Raw genomic sequence first — 20172 nt, 5'->3', positions numbered from 1 at the left:
GTCTTCCTGTAGGTTGAGAAGAATGAAACAATCGTGAGGAAATGATTGTGTAAAGGGTATCATCGAGCCATCATACACTATAACTTGAGTTTCGTTCAGTCCACCCCTTTCCTTCCCATGCCTCGAAGTATGGAGGCGCTGAAACTACCCTCAAAGCTGTATCCCACTATTCTTCTCATGACCTCAGGCCAGTCTGAAGTGTTTCCCGCCTTCTTTCTGGTACTGCGGACGTCGAAATTCAAGCCCGATGACCGACGTTCAATATAGACGTCATCGATCGTTCACATTGGAGGTGTTCGAGTAAACCTCACACCATCCGTTCATACGTGTGGCGCCCCCCTGACTAGGCTGTGCGCCTTCTTGTCTTTCAGAGAGGTGGGTTATAGGATATAAAGACCTCTATTCCTCTCCCCAACCTCATCAAACATATTATCAAGTCTTTCCCTCACACACCAAATGGAAGGAACATCCTCGTGAGTGTATCAGTTCGGGTCGTTCTCCCTTATGACCTACCCGAGGTGTAGTTGTCATTGCTGACACAATGAGATATGGACAGGGACAGTCTGTTTTTTATATGCCTGACCCTCCAATAACCTCAGAAGAGCCAGAAGAGAAGTTTGAAATCAACTCCACAGAGGATTCCAGTGATGAAGAGTGCTCAGATGATGAAACGGAGATACCCTGGGATCCTTAGGAGTTTCTCTGTCTAGATTTTAAAGACCCACCTAGGGCAAGAGAGCTCACATTTGGAATGTTTCGCGACAGGCAGAGGCGTAAACCGGCTAAGGAGCTCAAAGTGGATGATGAATATCAGTATAACTGGAGTGAAATCGCCGCATTTGAACTGCAAGGTGAGGGAATCCGGACCACACAGAATCCTTTGGAGATGGGAAATTGGTCAGACAACGTTTTGCATTTGACTGAGAGCACAAGAGGTTTTGTACGGGTCAGCATACTTGGAGTGACTCATGGTACATATGGGGATGGGCCATCTTCTACTCATGTGACACTTTATGTCCTTGGGATCAGGGTGTATGGTGCAAAGAAAATGAAAGTAAAAGGGATAAGTCTGAAGATGCAATTTGAAAATGAAGGGGAGGGAGAAGCTGAAACCCCCAACTTACCAATGATCATAAAGACTTACCCTGAAAAGTATACCGGTACTGCCTCTGTTGAGGATGTCAAAGAGAAATATAACATCAGTCTAAGTGTGGGTGGGATACCCCACTTTCCATTGACTTTAAGTGCAGGACGAGGCAAGACTATACATTACAAAACCAAATCCCAGGTGACGGTTGAAACAGCAAGTGCAAAGTCCAAACATCATGAGGATCCAAATGACAAGAGTCTTCTCCGGGCTTCAATCATCGCGCCTGAAAAGGAGGAAGTACCATCGATGAATCTCGGCCTCCTGGTGAGGGAGAGCAAGAAACGTTCAGTGATCCTTACTGCTAGTGGCATAATCTACTATAGATCAAGGCTGGCTCCTTTATTTGGGGGACGCTCTGAGAGTAAATACCCACGCATAGTTCACCCCGACACTCACCGCTGGAGTGACAGTTTACCCCCTATTCCTGGTCCGGATTTCAAGAAGATGACCCCAACTGACTGGGACACTTTGTGCGGATTGAGCAAGACTGAGGAATCCAGTGCAACCAAGAAAGGGAGTGACGGAGAAGAAGCGGGAGGAGAAGAAGTAGACTCAGTGAGTGAATCGGGCGAAGGCAATGGATCAGAAGGAGCGGATGAGACAGAGGAGGAGGAGGAGCCAACGGCAACGGCAACGGCAACCATGGAAGTACCAGCAACGCTCAACCGAAATCCATGGGAAGAGATCTACAAGATAGTGAAGCCCAGCCCAGGACCTGAAGCACCGTATACCGATACCCTCAACCACGTTCAGAGTTTGCCCATTGATTGACATTAGTACTCTCAACAAATAGTAATGACATCAGACAGTGGTAATGTACCGTGGCAACGGTTCAATATCCCCTTATGCCCATACGTCCGGATCCATCCCGTGCGTATCCTTGTTCAGTATGAGACACGAGAGAGATGCATGAAGTGAGAGTGATGCATACAAAGTGATGTGTTGTTGTTGGCCTCTTGAAATTTCATCCTCACGCCACGGGCATGCCTTTGATAGTCATGATCAACCTCCCGGTATCACCCTCCCAATCCATATCATCATCAACTTCTATTCTCCCCTCATCTTCCTCTCCCCTTATACCTCCTTCACTCGTATCTTTCCTCCCTATTCCCTCATCTTCATTCTCCTCAATTCGCACGATATTCTCCCCGATAGTTGAACTCTCTCCGATCATTTCCACTTCTCTACCATCCGGCCAAACACCTGTTTGTCCCGAAGCCCACATCCAAGCTTCTCCGACTTGTCGAGGCATCTTACCCTTACGTCTCACATTGGATGGAAGGACGAACCGTCTGTGCGATGGGGCTACGTGGCCTGGACGAGTGAGAAGGGTGTTGGATTGAGTTCGTGCGGTCGCTTGTTGGGAGGAAATTATGTCTAACCGTGCGTAGAGATTGTTTAGCTGGATATGAGCACAAATCTCGTTTTCTACATACATCAGATATCCTCGTATGGATTTGCCCCTGAGACGCTTGGCTGTCTTGTCCTGACAACTATCGTACCGAGAGGGGCAGTTGGGATGATGAACTGGAAGAATTGGGTGGCGTAAGCCAAAGACAAGAGTGAAAGACATGAAAGACCGAGGAGGATGAGGGGAAACATGAACAGCCCACCTGCTCACTGCGCCAAATAGGAGTTCTGACTTCCAACACCTTCTCCCCTTGTCCTTCCGCCCAACCGGCTTTGGACCCAGTCTCTTGAGCAGCGATCAACAACTCATCCCTCCATTTCCCCGCCCTGACCTCTCGTTTTATCATCGAACCGTTGGAGCTCCCTTCTCCCATTTGCCTGATTTCCGACGGATAGGTGGAAGACGTAGGTTCAGAGTCTTCTCCCGCGGAAGAATACTCAGAGGACATGTAGTCCATGTGTAATGCGGAGGGCGGTACGATTTCCGAGCAAGTGGGGTCAATTGAACTTTTTGATCGACGTTTTTGTTTCTGACAGTCAGCAAGTTATACTGTCTCAATGCGGTTTGTCACCCAATTTTTCTTCTCATTGCTCCAGAAGTGCTCGATACTGGGTGGATGGCATCGAGGTAGCGAATTTTGGTGCAGAGATCCTCTGGCTTCGTGGAAGTCATGTGAAAAAGGATGGAGCTATTGATGGACGACAGCATGAGTGAGATTAAATATATGGAGGAGGAGAAGCAGGATATATGACTCACGAGATCTTTTCTGGCCCATCGTCGACGTGTCTTTGCGTACTTTTCCTTCCTAGCTTGATGCTCTTGGTCGTTCTCTGCTAAATATCGCTTCGAAAGGTTGAACAAAGCTGTACGTGTCACAACCTGTCATGTCAGCATTTGTTACAGAGCATGATGCCTGATCATACTGGATTCTCACTCGGAGTATCATTCGCCCATCGGACTGTTCATCATGATCGACTTGGTACAAAAGAACCCCCTGAAAGTCGCATTATCATGGGAAAGTGGGAGATTGTTCAGAAGGGGTTGCGTATACACAGACGCAATGTGGTTACGACATGAAGACAAAAGACGTACTTGAACGACCTGTTGGGTCATATCTTCATTTGGCACTCTTGGCCAAATACCGCCATGAAGCTCTTCAAGTACTTCACTAGTAACACGATCTTCGAACTATTCGTCAGTGTCATTCCCACTGACTCGCGTCTTCAATGAACCTCTTTTTGCGATTGCAATATACGGTTCCCGAGTTAGCTGCGGATATAGAATGAAATACGTCTATCTCTTCTACGTGCGCAACAGTAATTCGACATCAAAGAGACGGCTAAGTAGAAAGAGACAGCTTTCTCCGTGCGCCAGTCAATCAATATGAAAGAGATGTTGAATCCAGAAAGACACATGTCCTCTACTTGCGCGACGGTAGAACAATATGGAAGATATGTTCTCCTATAGAGATGTCGAGAAATTCATAACGGCGTGGAAATGTTTTGAATGAGTCCCGCATGTTTAGATATAGTTTCACATAACGCATCTCAATACCAAGAGAGAGTCCCGGTAGCCGATCAGGACTGAAATATGAAGAGAAATGGAGTAGAAGGAAGGATGGAGAGAAGGTGATAGAACATACCACCACATTAACGGGATCATTCGCCCCAGCATACCAATTAGGTACTAAAGATCCGTCCGCCGAATAAGGCGGTAGAGGATCTGTAGGTCCTATACCCAAGAGTGAACGTATCTTTCTATCAGCATTTCTCATTACTCTACACAAATGACAGTTTTGAAGTCTCCCGGGTTATCTCTCATTTCTTCTGTACTTGAGATCAAATTCTCTGCTCGTATGTACGCCACTGAGTCCGATCTCTTTCGGAGTAAATGACCCGCTCTACCACGCTATGTTGCAGTCATGTTTTCGACGCTTATCCGCAACAGGGGATTGTCCACTAATCCGATAGTTCGTGATAGATGGTAGAGGAATCAGTGAGGGCTGAGGACCACCCACCTTAGACCTAACAGCCTTACCTAACTCTGTTTTCCTACTTTTCTCCACCCTTTTTCCAGTCTCCAAATCCCTCTCCTTTCCTGCCCTACTCTTCGACCTCTTTCCACTCTGCTTCTTCCCTTCTTTCTTCTTAGACTTAGAAGCTGACTGATGTTTCGAGCTCGATACTTGTTGTCGGAGACGTAAAACCTCTGCTTTAAGTTGATCTTGTGTCCAATCTTTCATCTCATCGGCATCTTTTTCTCCACTCGTCTCCACGATCGTAGCCTCAAGAGTGTGCCCTACATCTGATGTGAGAGATACTGAGTTATCTTCTAGAGACACGGGATTCGTGGGATCGAGGTGGGGGAGAAGTTGAGGTTGGAGGGAATGTGTCAGTTCCGGAGTAAGATCAACATCGTCCAATGTCGGATCGATCTGAGCATCGTTCTCATCGTGTTCATCGTGTTCAGGTTGCAATGCCCTTGGAGAAGAGTCGAAATATGGTCTTACGGAGTGGGTTCGTTCCATGTCGAAAAGTGAGGATGACAATGTGGAAGGGGGGCGGAGAGGTGAAAGAGGTGTCAGGGAGGGGGGACGCGGTTAGTGGAGGGAACAACTCGTTCTCTATACACTATCTACCCCTAAACACCATATACATCGAACCACCGACGAACACCCGCCAGTGCCGGTATACGTTATATACGTTGTAGAGGGAGAGGAGGTAGGTAGGTAGGATCTCTTTGGTGCACTGGCTTGTTCGGGAAAGACAATGTGGTGGGACACTTCTTTCCCTTCCTCCCCTCCTTCCCCCTTCTCCCGCTCCCCTCCTTCCCGATACAGTCGGAACTTCTTCCACCAACAACTGTCGCCTGCGTCTCACCGTGTCTATGATCATTCAGCTCAGGTGACTGGTAAAGATACATAAGCCAAGCTGACCACCAGCAAGCATATTCTCAACGCTCAAGTCTCCATCCGGGCACCTTGCTGCAAAAAGTTTTTCGACGTGAGCTATGATTTCTTTCTTATTCATTTGGTCATCTCTCATCATTCCTCTCTACTCGCTCGCTTCTACCCATGTCGTGGTATTCTCAAGTGCTATCCCTAGGGATCCACATCTCATCGGTCCCATCACCGTTCTTGGTTCCCCTCTGCCTTCGGGATGGAGATGGGAAGGGGCCAATCTCATTCCTCAACGTTACAAGAAAAATCATGATTCCTACCCGTCTTCATTCCCACACCAGACTCGCTGAATAAAGAGTTGTTCTCTATCAATATGTGAAGCCCGCTCACCCCCAGTGCCCCGAATGTCACGCCGAAACGCAAGATCATCCGTTGGCAAAGACGATAGAGATGGCTTTTATATGTAAAAAGGCGGGTTATCAAAGTCTTTCAGTTCATCCCGAGCTATTTCCTCTCCTCAATCGATCCTATCCTCTCTCCTATACTCGTATGTTCTGACCCACAGTGTAAAAAGGCTTTCCGGAAAGATATGACCCATTATGAAGAGGCAGATGAATATTGCCCTCATTGTGATAATCACTATGTGAGTTTCATTCTCTCTGGCTCGTTCTATCTACCACCTTTGACTCGCCCTCCCTCCCACCCACCCACCCTGTCTGTCAAAGACTCGGACCATCAAATCATCTACCATGTATGAGTGTCGCTACACGTATATCTTTGGACCATGGCTAATCAACCAGGTCGTCGAGGCGAAAGAACCTCAAGCTATGATAGGTGTAGAAGGGGAAGATGCTCGTGTTGACGCTAGGTCAGTTTACATTCCATCTTGATCTAATCTCCCCAGATTGACGAATAGGATGATCAAAGACGAACGTGTGAAATCTTCAATACCTCGGAGTATGTTTTCGGAACGAGACGTTTCTGATAAGATTGGATAGGAGAGGGGATCTCGTTTTATTCTGTATGCATATACTCAATACATTCGTCGCTACGTGGCCGACACCATCACTGGACAACCGTCTTTGTATAGGCGGTGTGAGCGTGTACCGGATACGGGTGGTATAAAGTGGGGGGATCATATAAACGTACCATCTTAACTCAACAACAATAACCCCCCCTCCCTGCCCTCCTACTCCATTTTACCTATCCTCGTGTACTAGTACTGTTGACCCCTCTGTCGGTCACTCACCCACTTCGACCCATGTCATACTTATCCCCCCCTCCACCTCCTCCAGCCGGTGTCATAGTACCTTCCGATGATTGGACGGATGATCCTTCTTTCGACCTCTCACCAGCTCAATCTTTCGTTGCACCACCTTGGTCACCTTCCTCTTCTTCATCTTCACGTTCACATCATTCTTTCTCTTCCATCCGATCTCACACTTCTTCCCCCCTCCGTAATACCCTATCAAAAGCTTCACCACCACATCCACCACCGACCCATACTCAACCCACTCAACCAGCCGACAAACCCTCACGCGTCGATTGGGATGACGATGAATTAGATTTCGACTTACCTGATTCTTTCCCCGCTTTACCATCACGTTCACCTTCTTTCTCACCCACATCTATACCATTTCCTTCAACCACCAATTCATCCCTTACCCGACTCGACAAACCTACCCCCAATACCCGTGGAACACCCATGAAACAAGGAACAGGAACGATGAACAAGTTATCTGGAACCGTCATTGGTCACGGACCAAAAGGAGGGACTATAACCAAACTCGGTTCTACTCAATCACCATTTTCAAGAAATACAATACGTGCTCATCTTAAAGCTACTTCTTTAGCTTGGGAAGCAGATTTAGATTTCGATTCTATTCCATCTGCTTTTCCTTCTGTCTCCGCCCAACGCACAGACAGTTGGGCCAATACACTGAATTCGAACATGTTACCAAAGCCTAGAATCATGCCCGATGCCGATGCATTGGACGAATTAGGTTTCGATTTAGAAGATGATGAAGCTACTTTGAAAGCTGGTGCTACTTTGAAAGCTCTCCTACCTCCAAAGAGGAACGATGATACTATCAGACCGCACAATCGTTCTTCTCCTGCACCTTTCGTGGATCGACCCAACGCACCAAATCAGGATTTAGATTTAGAATCGGATTTAATACTTCCACTGAACTTGACGAATCTGAGTCTTGCATCACAATCACGACCCACACCTAAACCGTCAAAGACGGAATGGGATTCTCCAGGAGGTTCAACATCATCTTCAGCGCATAAACAAAGTAATTGGGATGATTCACCTGGAAGATCTAAAAGAGCTTATGAAACGTCCCATACTTCTCTTTCTATCAATTCACCAGACAGGGATCTCGCCTTCCCTCTTACCAAGAAAGAGGGTGTGAAAGATGTGAAATTAGGTTCTAGTCAAATGGAAGATGAAACGGATATGGAAATAGGATTAGTGATTCCAACTCTAAATTTCTTCTCTACTGCAAGAGCGAAAGAGCTCAATAACATTCTTGATCGTAAACGTAAACCTCAGTTCGCTCCTCCTCAGCCTCAAACCAACGTCATGAGGGGAGAAGAATTAGGAGGTGGAAGACATCAAAGACATGGGACTGATGATACTTCTGAAACTGTCGATTCTTTCGAAGATGGTTTAGTACTGGATAACCCTCGTGTGGATTTATCTCAACATCGTTTACGTAAAGCAGGTCGTGTAAGAGCAGGTGGAATAGGATCTGGGTTATTGCCTCCACCATCTTCTAGACGTAAAGGTTTGACTACTATCGGTAAAGAGAAATGGGAAAGATGGAAAGGTACTTCTGGTGTTTATCCATTCCTTCAAACTGTTAAAGAAAAAGCATCGACTTCAAATCAAGAGTCATCATCATCATCGTTATGTTTGAAAATTTCTTCTGAGAATACCAATCGTCGACCTTCAAGTCCTTTGAGTAAAGAATTCGATCCTACAGCAACACCTTCGAAACGTCAATTATCTTCAATCCCATTATCTTCTCAAAAAGGTACGATGCCACCACCACCAACTTCTCTTCAAACTCCTGGAAGTAGGTTGCGACATCAAAAATCTCATTATCATCTTTCGCAACCACCACAATCACCATTATTATCAAGAAAACAATCACTCTCTTCTTTACAAGATGCGTTAAATCACGATGCTCCAATAGGTTTACCTTCCACATCTTCCATTTCTTCCATAACTTCTCTCCCTTCTCTACCTCTCTCTTCACAAACCAAAACAGGTTCAGGATTCTCTCACACGGATGTAAGATCAGATCGAACCAGTAGTCTTGGTCGAACGACAGGTTCGAATCATTCTGTTCCTTCTAGTCTATCAAGTCACACAGGTTCAACTTTCTCCGCACCAGCAGTTGGTTCAGTACATGGAGGAATTTCAGAAAGTTTATCAACTACGAGTATTTCCGGTCAAACTGGTCGTTATCATAATTCAACTTCACGTTTAACAATGCCAACGACAAGTACAAGAGCAAAAATGAGACCGCCAGTTCAAAATGTTTTCTCTACTAATCCACCATCGACATCGACATCTGTGGGAAGCAGTAAAAATGCGACGACCGTGAAGGATAAAGATTTACCTACAGGGACGTTCGGGGCGAGTAAAAGTGCAGGTTCGTTGAGAGAAACTTCAGGAGGTTTCGGAAGTAGTAAAAGTGTGACTTCGTTGAGAGATACTTCAGGCGGTTTCGGAGCAAGTAAAAGTACAGGAGCATTGAAGGATTTGTCGATAGGTGGGAAAAGGTTAATTCCAAGAGTTATGGAAGTCCCGAAGAGAATAAGGAACTGGGGGGATGGGACGGAATTAGAAGGGATCGAAGATTTGGAAGTGGAGAAGAATGGTACGTCGAGTTTTTTCCTGTGTTTTTTCGTGGTTTCGCCCTCCACGACTTTTCCTCTTGGTCGATCTCGCTCTTTTCTAGTTATCTGTCCACAAGAGAATCTCATCTTGTACCAACTATATCGTCATGAAGTCGAAAGAGGAAACAAGGCTGACAACGAGCCCCCAGCCCACCTAGACAAATTGGCTCCTGGAGTCGTCGAGAACGTAAAGATGTCGAAGTGGGAGAAAAGAGGAAGAAAGGTGTGTCTGGTGGGATTGGTGGGACGAATGGTTTGGGTGTGACGGGAGGGACGGGTGCAACGGGTGGTTCGGGAGGTTCGGGTGGATCGGGATCAAGGAGAAAGGTTTTGAAAAGACCCGCTTTGTTGATCAAGCATCTGGGAGGGGTAGATAAGAAGAAGGGTGAGTTGATGATTTCTATCTGCTCCTGTCTCTCTCTCTTTCGCTTCTTTGTCCCTGGCGCATCCCATATGTCGATTCTCTTGTCCTCCTCAGATGTCCCTCTCCCCTGTTCATGTTTCTTTCTTTCAAAGCAAATTTCTCTTCGCATTCCCTACCTCCCCATGCACTTTAGTTCTTCTCCTCTTTCACCCCTGCGCCCTGCTCTTCCGTGAGCTACGGAAAGTCCACTAATCCCCAGTGGTCGGCGATATGACCTGGAATCCCACCACTCTTCGATGGGAAGGCAACGAATCGGTTTTACGTGATTTCGAATCTGTATCATCTTCCACTCGACCGGCATTGATCACGCATTACACAGCGGGGACAACTACCATCCATCCGCATCCTGCTCCTCATTCCTCTCATACATCATCCCACATCCAGACATCACAATCGTCACAACCATCACAAATACATACATCACATCCTCGATCTAATCTTGAAGCCGAAAAACCTCATGCACTCACCGCGGCAGCTACCATCCGTATCGTTGGTGATATGCGATTTGACCCACTTCAAATGTGTTGGGTATCTTTAGTCGATGAAGAAGATCCTTTCGAAGGTATGGCGGATGATGAAGATGATTCTCCAATTGGAGCTATGAACTCTTTCGGTGTTGGTCCTCCATTAGGTGGAGCAGATGGAGGAGGAAATACGATTACACGTGCGACAGGAAGAAGATTGATAAACATACTTCCTCATTCTCATAACACCAGCGTATCATCAAGATTAGCATCTGAAAGTAGCGCTACGAGTAGTGTCGGTTTTCCTTTCTCTGGTTGGGGTAGGAATCCCGTTTCTGGAGGAGAATGGGCGGAAGGTAGGAAATATGAAGGTTACGAAATACCTCATTCTTTAGTATCGGAATGTAGAGAAGCGGAGGAAAGACATAAGAGAGAAATGAGAGGTTGGACAGGGTTGAGATTGAGGTCGGGTACCGTAGGCGTCGCAGGTGTCGGTGGTCTATCAAATAATTTGGTCGCTATCGGTAACGTGGGTGTCGTTGGTGTTGTAGGAGCAGCAGGTGTTGGTGAGGTAGGAGCACGAGGTGGAGGAGAAGGGGGAGGAGGAGGAGGAGGGGAAGACATGAGATTCCTAGAAGATAGGAAAAGAGAAGAAAAGAGATTATGGGAGTTAAGAGGTTTAGTCATGAAAAGTTAGGATGTTTTATTCGACTTTTCTTTCACCGTCAATACCTCGTAAAGTCAGGATGCATCGTCTTGTAACGTTCCATACCTCAAGTTTGAGTGTCTTTGCAAGGTAGATCAACTTGCTAGGGCGATAGTTGAGAAAGACAAAGGCTGTGCGTCTTGGTTCTATGGGTTAGAGGGAGAGAAAGAAAGGAGATGCTGCCAAATCGGATCTCACCAGAAGCTACGAGTAGTGTAGAATCTAGAACGTGAGAATTTCCAAATGAGTGGGGAAAACACAGGTTTCTTACCTTTCTTCCTAACCTTCACTCAGTGTACTCATGTACTTCCTCTACACCCAGGCCTTCTCAAGTATCTCAATTGGGTTTCAAAACTCGACGACTCTCCTTTCCCCTCGAATCCACCTTTGATTGAACTTTTCACCGCCATTTCTCTACGTTTCCATCCCAGGAGGTCGAGGAGGGAGAGGGCAGGATAGGATATAAAGCGATTGGATTTCTCTATCTTACACTCTCTATATCCATATTCAACTTTTCCCGTAGCGATTACAACTTGTCTTTTGGACAACGCGAATCTGATTTTATTACGTTTTTGATCAAATCCAACTAAGAATACCTACCCTCTCAGGAACATCTATCCACACTTTGTCACGTGGAAAACCAATTCTTGGGGTCCGTTCACATCACATCCTGACATCCTGTGAGTAGTCTTGTCCTCCTTCTTCTCATTCTAACATTATCGGTGAATCCAAATCATCAAGATTGTTTCTCCTTCCTTTACTTGAAAGATCAGATTGTGTTCAATGGACTTTGGACACCAGCTTATTTCACTAGAGCATCATGTCTCTCCCAGAAAATTCCAGTTCGATGCTTCAGAAACTCACACCTAGTACCACATTTAGTACCACAGTTGCTTTGGTGGCTGTGGTGTCAGGTGCATTTTTTATGTATTCCATGAATAGACTGTCAGACAGGTCAGAGAGAGATTCATTCCAAGCAACATTAACCATGGATGACCTGGAAACCCAAGAGGACAGCCTCCCAATACTTGCGGATGAATGTATTAACCTTGACGAAATTGAAGATTTCCGAAAGGCAGGAACCAATATTACAAGAAGTCTGTACTTGCCTATACAGAATGCCAGTTTTTTCGCAGGGGAAATTGTCACAGCTCAAATTGTCATTGATGACTTTAAAGGGATATTCACATGTCTGGAATCTGTCACACGGGGTTCCATCAATGGTCGGGACTTCCGCATGATTGTGATCAGAACAGATTATACATGTGTGGTACAAGAAAGCTTCACAAAGGTTACCGTGTATTTGGCTTCTGGCAAGCAAGTCGGCATCCTGTTTACAGCCCCTACTTCATTAACGCTAGGGACCTCACCCACAACTATCAAAGATGGTATTGAATTCAATGGATCAGTTGGCCCAAATATCCCTCTGGTTTCTGCTAGCGTAGGTACAAAATGGTCAAGAGAGCACTCACACACAACTCAAACACACCGTTTTCAAGTAAGTACCGGCCATGGGCTCATCAATCCACAAGAGGGCGCAGCGTCCCCAAAGTATGTGGTGGCTAGGATGGTGAGTGACCCAAAGTATGAAGCAGGATTACCACCGGGTCGTTTTGCCTTTGCGGTCAGTGGGGACGAGGACTTGATCATCACAACCACCTCGGCTCATGTAAGAAGGCTCAGACGAGTGGAAAAACTGCAAGAAATGTGGGGGAAAAAAAAAGAGGAGCAATCCACCCCGATACTCATTCCGCATGGCAAGGAATATACCACTCCAAAAGCCGTAATTTGTGGGGTGAGTTCTGATTTGACACAAGTTGAGTCGCAACTGTATCCATCCCAAGCGCACTCCCTATAGTCTGGTTGTTCTTCTTACATTCTTCAGATCACCCACTACAAAGATTGCAGGGGTCATATCCTTTGAATTTCTGTGAATACTACCTGTGCATCATATACTCAAGTCCACTCAGCTTTATTCAATCCGTCTTAACTCATACAACGTGTGCATCATCCAGTCCAACTGTCACGGCCGTCGAACAACTACTTTCTAACAGACCGACGGTCAACAAACCTCGGCTAACTTGACGCTTCTAAGTCGATGTCTCACCCAACCGGGAGGGCACAGACGTCGAAAAGAGTGTAACTACGGCGTACTTCGGCGTAGTTACTCTGACTGGGGTTTTGTTCTACTGATGGCGATGTATCTCAATTTGTATATAGCTATCTCTATCTGGCTTTCACTACTGACAACAATCAAGGATCGCTGAAGATCTTCAGCGATCTTCTCAGCTAATATTATCTATTCCTCCTAGACGTTCATTCAACCCTCTCGCGCTTTGACGTACTTCAACGCACTTCGTCCAACTTCCCTGAGTCCCCGGCCATCCTCTTCCTCCTTCGACTAACTCCGCCTAACATCGCCGCACTTCTGCTCCCATTGTCCCTACCTAGCCTAACTCCGTCTAACTTCGCCGTACTTGGTCTCAGATGTCCTGAGTTACGTGTAGAGTAAAGAGGTTAAGGCGTGATGGGGGTTTTGATGGTCAAAGGAGGGTCATTGTTGGTGGAATAATCGAGGTGTCACGAACTACGTTGTGACACCAACCAACTGAGACCAATTGTGGCGATGTTATGACCACTGACGGGTACAATGGACCAACTTTGGCCAAGTTAGGATAAGAGAGAAGAAGGTAAACCTAGGTTAGGCGAAGTTAGGATAAGGAGGAGTCAGGGATATGAGCAGGTACGGCTAAGTTAGGCAAAGTAGGTCTGAGTGTGAGGGACAGTGCAGAGTTGAGAGAGAATCTATGTGGGAGAGAAGTAATATAGATAGCTAGCAGGTCGCTGCAGTTCTTCAGTGATCCTTGATGGCTGTCAGTAGCGAGAGATATATCCGGTAGCTACAACCATCAAGCATGGGAGAGCGACCATCAAGCAGTTTGACGTACTTCTATAAGGTCAGCCGCAGCTCATCAACGATTGCCCTATTGGTTCTCACCCAACGTATGACTACGGCGCAGTTAGCTGTAGCTCCCCAATGATTACCTTGTCTCTGTGGGACATCAACGCCCTAGTTCGACGAAGTCAGCTGAGGTTTGTTGACCGTCGGTCAGTACAGAAGAGAAGACACAGTGTTTGTGACACCAACCACCACCATTCACCCTCCTTTCACCATCAACCACAACAACCCCGTACCACTGAGACCAACTATGGCAGAATTGCAAGACCCCAAGGGTATTAGTGAAGACTGTCATGAATATATGGAGGATGAGGATGAAGCCGCAATGGCATGTCTCAAACAGTCTTAAAGGCAAAAGAACTTAGAGTAGAGAGCTAGAAATGAAGATGACAAGTGATCAGAAAGCCAGAGAAAGAAACTGTCACAGACATCATCTTCTCTCCTTTGTTTGGACCGACCATTGACAAACCTTGGCTAATTATGTTGTACTAGTGCAATAATGTCACAGTTGTTGTTTCTTCTCCTCTACTGACCAACTGTCGACAAACCTCAGCTATGTCACGCCTCTTGACTAACTTCTATCTAACGGACCAACGGTCAACACACCTCGGCTAACTCCATTCCTCGGCGGTGGATGTCTCACCCAAGCAGGAAAGCGTAGACTTTGATCTGATGGCAACTACGCCGTACTTTGGCGTAGATACTCTGATTGGGGTTCTTTGACTGGTGGCAAGATATCTCAATGTAGGTGTAGCTATCACTATCAATCTTCATACTGACAACAATCAAGGATTGCTGAAGTTCTTCAGCAATCTTCTCAGCTAATATTATCTACTCCTCCTAGATGCTCATCCAACCCTCTTGCGCATAGACTTACTTTGACGCACTTCGGTCAACATCACCAAGTGCCCGACCATCTTTTGCTTCCTTCAACTATCTTCGCCTAACTTCGCTGTACTTCTGATCCTATTGTCCCCTAATCCACCTAACTTTGCCTAACTTCCCCCAACTTTGTCTAACTTTGCAGTCGCTATGCCCCTGATGCCCGTATCCCTCATTCTTCCGCTGTACTTTGCCGTGGTTGGTCTCAGATGTCCTGAATTACGTGTAGAATGAGGAGGTGGAGGTGTGATGGGGGTTTGGTGGTCAAAGGAGGCTCGTTGTTGATGGGATTGTGGGTGTAGTGGATCCGACCGTCCCCTACATACTGATCAGTACCAAGCTACTAGATTCGCTTCCAGACACCCCCACCCCTGTCTCTTGTCTGCATATCATAGTCTATACAAGTGCTTATACGCACTTGCCTCAGTTACGCCTTCTCTACCTTTACTAGTATATAGTATTTACGGATAACGTGTCAAAGACGCAGATTCTGTCACGTCTTTCCTACGTCAAACGTTAGCTCATTTATGCATATAAGCCGGGTCTGAGGGGGATCTCTTCCTCCATTGTCTTTCTTCTCCCATTGTCTTTCTTCTCCCATTGTCTTTCTTCTCCCATTGTCTTTCTTCTCCCATTGTCTTTCTTCTCCCATTGTCTTTCTTCTCCCATTGTCTTTCTTCTCACTTCTTCCTCCCCTTCCTTCTTTCCCTCCCTTTTCCCCCATCCTCTCTCAGACCCTCTTTGGTTTCCTTGACACACTCTTTACTTACATCTACTGACCTTTGATCATTGCTGGCTAGTATTATCCACATCACAGAGTTCCGATTCAGTATCCAGCCCTACGGGTAGGTTACAATTATGTCACGAACTATGTCGTGACACCTCGATTATTCCACCAACAATGACCCTCCTTTGACCATCAAAACCCCCATCACGCCTTAACCTCTTTACTCTACACGTAACTCAGGACATCTGAGACCAAGTACGGTGAAGTTAGACGGAGTTAGGCTAAGTAGGGACAATGGGAGCAGAAGTGCGGCGAAGTTAGACTGTCACGGACGGGGTCTAATCCCCAGAGGGTAGGCAAGGTGTCACAAAGTGTGTGACAAGTCGAGCGAAAGTCGGGGAAGGGTATTTAACCAGCGATTGGCGGTAGTGTTAACCGCCGATTAATAGGCCTTTTCGTCGCAGTGGTTTAGATCACTGTTCCGTTGGGCACTGTTATATTGTGCATATGCTGGTCAGTATGTCTCGTGACACAAGGTGACTGGAATGGGGCTGTGACCCAATACTTGTCTCGGGCTCGTAGAGCTGAGGAGTATTCAGAGGGTGACAAGGGACTGAGGTGTCACGAGACCAACTAACCAGCATTGGGACGATATAACAGTGCCCTTCAGAGACAGCGGTCTAAACCACTGTGCTAAAAGGCCTATTAACCGGCGGTTACTGCAAACCGCCGGTCGCTGGTTAAATACCCAACCCATCCTGTCACTATCACTATCCAAACTGACTTGTCACTTCGTGACATTATGCCTTCCCTTTCAGCCCCATCTGGGGCCCCAACAGGGATGGGCATGATAGGCCGAAAACTTTCTCCGAGAGGGAGGTTTTCCAAGTAGGTCTGGGTTACCCCAGCTCTGTCTGGGAGTCGAACCCAGGACCCTACCCGTAACCGCCGGTTAATCTGTCACGAGACCAACTAACCAGCATTGGGATGATATAACAGTGCCCTTCAGAGACAGCGGTCTAAACCACTGTGCTAAAAGGCCTATTAACCGGCGGTTACTGCAAACCGCCGGTCGCTGGTTAAATACCCAACCCATCCTATCACTATCACTATCCAAACTGACTTGTCACTTCGTGACATGAGGGGACTGAGGGGACTGCAAGATGTCAGGCTGGGACTGACTGGGTTGACACAAGATCCATAGGTGGGGAACAACCTGTTTGGAGGGGGTATTTATCCCCATCAAGCGGGTTGCTCAACATGTCTACGGAATAAACTAGAAAGCGCAAACATGGGAAAAATTGCTCAGCGAGCAGACTGAATTACTACTTTGGGAAAGTGGAGGCAGGCACTGAATGTTCCGGACTATGGATGATTGCTCAGCAATCAACCAGAGTTACTACTTTGGGAAGGTGGAGGCAGGCACAGAATGTTCCAGAGTGTGGAGGCTTGATAAGCAAGTGGAGGTAAAGGTGGAGGCAAGGGTGGAAGGTTCCAGCATGTGGAGGTGGAGGTGGAGGTATTCAGGGGTATGCGTTTCAAGTGTCTGATTGCGCAAAAGCACTTTGACAAGTGGCAGATAGGTGATGTATGACATAGACGGAGTTAGGCTAGGTAGGGACAATGGGAGCAGAAGTGCGGCGACTTAGGCGGAGTTAGTCGAAGGAGGAAGAGGATGGCCGGGGACTCGGGGAAGTTGGACGAAGTGCGTTGAAGTAAGTCAAAGCGCAAGAGGGTTGAATGAACGTCTAGGAGGAATAGATAATATTAGCTGAAAAGATTGCTGAAGTTCTTCAGCGATCCTTGATTGTTGTCAGTAGTGAAAGATTGATAGAGATAGCTATATACAAATCAAGATACATTGCCATCAGTCGAACAAAACCCCAGTTAGAGTAACTACGCTGAAGTACGCCGTAGTTACACTCCTTTCGACGTCTGCGCCCTCCCGGTTGGGTGAGACATCGACTTAGAAGCGTCAAGTTAGCCGAGGTTCATCAACCGTTGGTCCGTTAGACAGAACTCGTTTGACACCCGTGACATCCATGATGATTCAGAGCCTTCTGTAAGTTCAATCAAAATGCTGTTTTTGATACAGGGTTTCCTCAGAGTTTACCCCCAGGAAGTAGGAGAGGAGCGGAAAGAGTTTTAGGCCCATTTTGGGGTATTGTCATGAAGGACGTGACAAGTTAGTTTGGATCAGTGTTAGCTTGGTTAGGATGGGTTGGGTATTTAACCAGCTACCAGCGATTGTAGATATCGCCGGTTGATAGGCCATTTCGTCACTGTGGTTTAGATTACTGTTCCATTGGGCAGTGTTATATGACCGAGGCGCTAGTTAGTCATGGTTTGTGACAATGTTATCAAGGAGGAAAGATATGTAAGGATGTGAAAAAGTTTTGTTCAAACATTGTGTGTGTTCAAAGGTCAAGTGTGCATCAGTACTGGCTTTCACTGCTAAGACAACAACCGGAGGTCATCAAAGATCTCTGGGGGCTTTGGCCCTTAAGTACTTCATCCCTCCCTAACTTTACCTCTGCCGAACTTAGTTCAACCCCAGTCCCAAAGCTTTGTACCTCACAAACTTTGTATCCAACCAACTTCCTAGCAACCTAACTTTGTACCTCCCTAACTTGATGTCTCACCAACTTCCTGACTGACTAACTTTGTCCTCAACAAACTTAGCCTCTTCATACCCTTGTGGGTGGTGAAGTTCATGAAGGCGGGATTGTTGATGACAAACTGATGCCCAAGGGAACCTCATTTGATGGGAAGGAAAGTGATGTCACATATTGCATGACATGGTGATGGTGATGGTGATGGTCAGGGCATGTCAAGATGTAGTTTGTGACACCACACTGCAGTTGTGTTACAGAGTAACAAAGACTCAAAGCAGAATTTATCAAACTTGTAGATAAGGATAGAGGAGAGCGAGAACTGGAGGTAAGTGCTGCAATTAGGTAGGGATGAGTTTTCCGTTTTTGGAGATTTCTTCACTGAATTTGCTCAAAAGCGGTTTTTCACCTGTCCAAGTATGTATGTAGATGCTTGCAGCAGGAGAGAGGAGACACAGACACCTGTAGACAGTATATATAGTACAAATCAGCAAAGTACCAACTTTGCTGATTCTTTAACATATCATTCTTTGGCTATATCGATTGCAGAGGAGACACAATCTGTCACATAACACTAGAGACACCTAGACTTCTACAGAGTTCCATCGAGTTTGATCCAACCTGGGACCTAGTCATTGTGTTTCCAGTACCGTCACACATTCCTTCCTATCAAAGAGCCAGAGAGACATTCATCAGGTCGCAGTCCCATTCTGTCCTGCACTCTTCCCCTTGGGTCATAATCCCCTCCTGTTCGGTCCTGTACCCCTCCTGTGTCAATGGTCTGGGTTCATGACATTTGGTTTCTATACAATACTAGTGTTCCAACCCGTGAAATTCACGGGAGCAACTGCAGATGGTTAAGATGAATTAGTGTATGCCCCAGTTCCCTAGTTGAACCATGCAGTCAAATTTCTAAGTTCATGCATAGCATACGCCCCAGTTCCCCACCACCCAGAATTAAATTCCCTCCGCCCCAGTTCCCAACATGTGGGAGGCTACTTACACTATATACACTACACACTATAAGTCTAATCTGAACTGCAAACCTATACACATTACATATTAAGCAGCCCTGGCTGCCAAGAGCACATCCTTATACACAATATTCTTCGTCTCACCTCTTCTCCCCTCCTCTGAATCCTCCAGCAAAACCTTGAGACCGTTCTTGAAGCGTGCGCGAGAGAGACCAACATACAGCTGACCATGGGTAAATACCGGTTTTGATAGACATAAGCCGACTGTTGCGAGAGATTGCCCTTGTGCCTTGTTAATTGTGAGAGCAAGACCGACTCGTATGGGAAATTGACTACGACACAAGGTGAAAGGTAGATTAGAGGATTTTGCTGTGTCGAGTTTGATACGCGGGATGAAACACTTATTTGAATGGAAGTCGCCCCCAAGAATGCACCCCTCAATAACATTTGGTAGAAGACGTGTCACATAGATCCGAGTACCGTTGCAAAGACCTGCAGCTGGATCCAAGTTCCGAAGTAGAAGAACTGTTCCCCCAACTTTGACAATTGTCTTGTGAAGAGGGAATCCGCCAATTGTGATTGAGTTGAGATATTCAACTGGCCAGAGTTGCTGATTCAAGGGTCGAGCACGCGGGTTTGAAGCACCGTCATTCTCCACGATCCAATCTGCACTGAGGTACGTCCGAGATTCCCCACTAAGCTGGCCAAGGAGGGTCTTGTTTAATTCATCAACTTCGGCATTGGTTGGAGCAAGAACTGCACGGTCTGCAAAGTACTGAAGAGCAACTTCTGTTGTTGGAAAGCTCTGAGCCAGGTTGGGATAGACATGCTGCAGTAACTCATCTGTTGACTCCACTCGCAATTCTGGAGGTATTCTCAAAGCGTCCGACTGTTCCCCATCTACCAAACCATCCCCTACCCTGAGAAGCCACTCTGCAAACCCACTTGCTTCCTCCCTCTCGATATCAGACAACTCGGCACTCTGGAGCCGCATGTTGATAGTAAGTTTGAGCCTTTTTACCTTCTGCCAAAGACGTGAGCTGGTCAAACAT

At 46.5% G+C, this 20172-nt stretch overlaps 5 protein-coding genes across 5 annotated transcripts; 4 read left to right on the top strand and 1 right to left on the bottom strand.

Moving 5' to 3' along the window:
* Window positions 1-751: 751 nt before the first annotated feature.
* Window positions 752-1921, top strand: TREMEDRAFT_64377 (uncharacterized protein; the record flags this gene model as incomplete). Its single annotated transcript, XM_007006538.1, has 1 exon — window positions 752-1921. One exon carries the CDS (start codon window positions 752-754, stop codon window positions 1919-1921), a length of 1170 nt encoding a protein of 389 aa, XP_007006600.1.
* A 1786-nt stretch (window positions 1922-3707) lies between these two features.
* On the top strand, window positions 3708-6505 carry TREMEDRAFT_72182 (uncharacterized protein; the record flags this gene model as incomplete). The annotated part of the gene is made up of 6 exons (XM_007006586.1): window positions 3708-3712; window positions 5503-5563; window positions 5857-5931; window positions 6026-6103; window positions 6261-6328; window positions 6377-6505. The coding sequence occupies 6 exons, from the start codon at window positions 3708-3710 to the stop codon at window positions 6456-6458; spliced, it is 369 nt and encodes a 122-aa protein (XP_007006648.1). The 3' UTR covers window positions 6459-6505.
* A 156-nt stretch (window positions 6506-6661) lies between these two features.
* TREMEDRAFT_74510 (uncharacterized protein) lies at window positions 6662-10957 on the top strand (the record flags this gene model as incomplete). The annotated part of the gene is made up of 3 exons (XM_007006585.1): window positions 6662-9353; window positions 9515-9757; window positions 9996-10957. Exons 1-3 carry the CDS (start codon window positions 6722-6724, stop codon window positions 10955-10957), a joined length of 3837 nt encoding a protein of 1278 aa, XP_007006647.1. The 5' UTR covers window positions 6662-6721.
* An 829-nt stretch (window positions 10958-11786) lies between these two features.
* On the top strand, window positions 11787-12890 carry TREMEDRAFT_64373 (uncharacterized protein; the record flags this gene model as incomplete). The annotated part of the gene is made up of 2 exons (XM_007006537.1): window positions 11787-12761; window positions 12825-12890. The coding sequence occupies 2 exons, from the start codon at window positions 11787-11789 to the stop codon at window positions 12888-12890; spliced, it is 1041 nt and encodes a 346-aa protein (XP_007006599.1).
* A 2246-nt stretch (window positions 12891-15136) lies between these two features.
* On the bottom strand, window positions 15137-16383 carry TREMEDRAFT_64372 (uncharacterized protein; the record flags this gene model as incomplete). Its single annotated transcript, XM_007006536.1, has 6 exons — window positions 15137-15189; window positions 15226-15254; window positions 15588-15646; window positions 16012-16147; window positions 16173-16292; window positions 16319-16383. 6 exons carry the CDS (start codon window positions 16381-16383, stop codon window positions 15137-15139), a joined length of 462 nt encoding a protein of 153 aa, XP_007006598.1.
* Between the last annotated feature and the right edge of the window lie 3789 nt (window positions 16384-20172).

The sequence above is a fragment of the Tremella mesenterica genome (genome assembly GCF_000271645.1).
Source record: "Tremella mesenterica DSM 1558 unplaced genomic scaffold TREMEscaffold_10, whole genome shotgun sequence".
Lineage (NCBI taxonomy): Eukaryota > Fungi > Basidiomycota > Tremellomycetes > Tremellales > Tremellaceae > Tremella > Tremella mesenterica.
The sequence above is the reverse complement of the archived record's forward strand: the minus strand, read 5'-3'. Positions and strand labels throughout refer to the sequence as shown.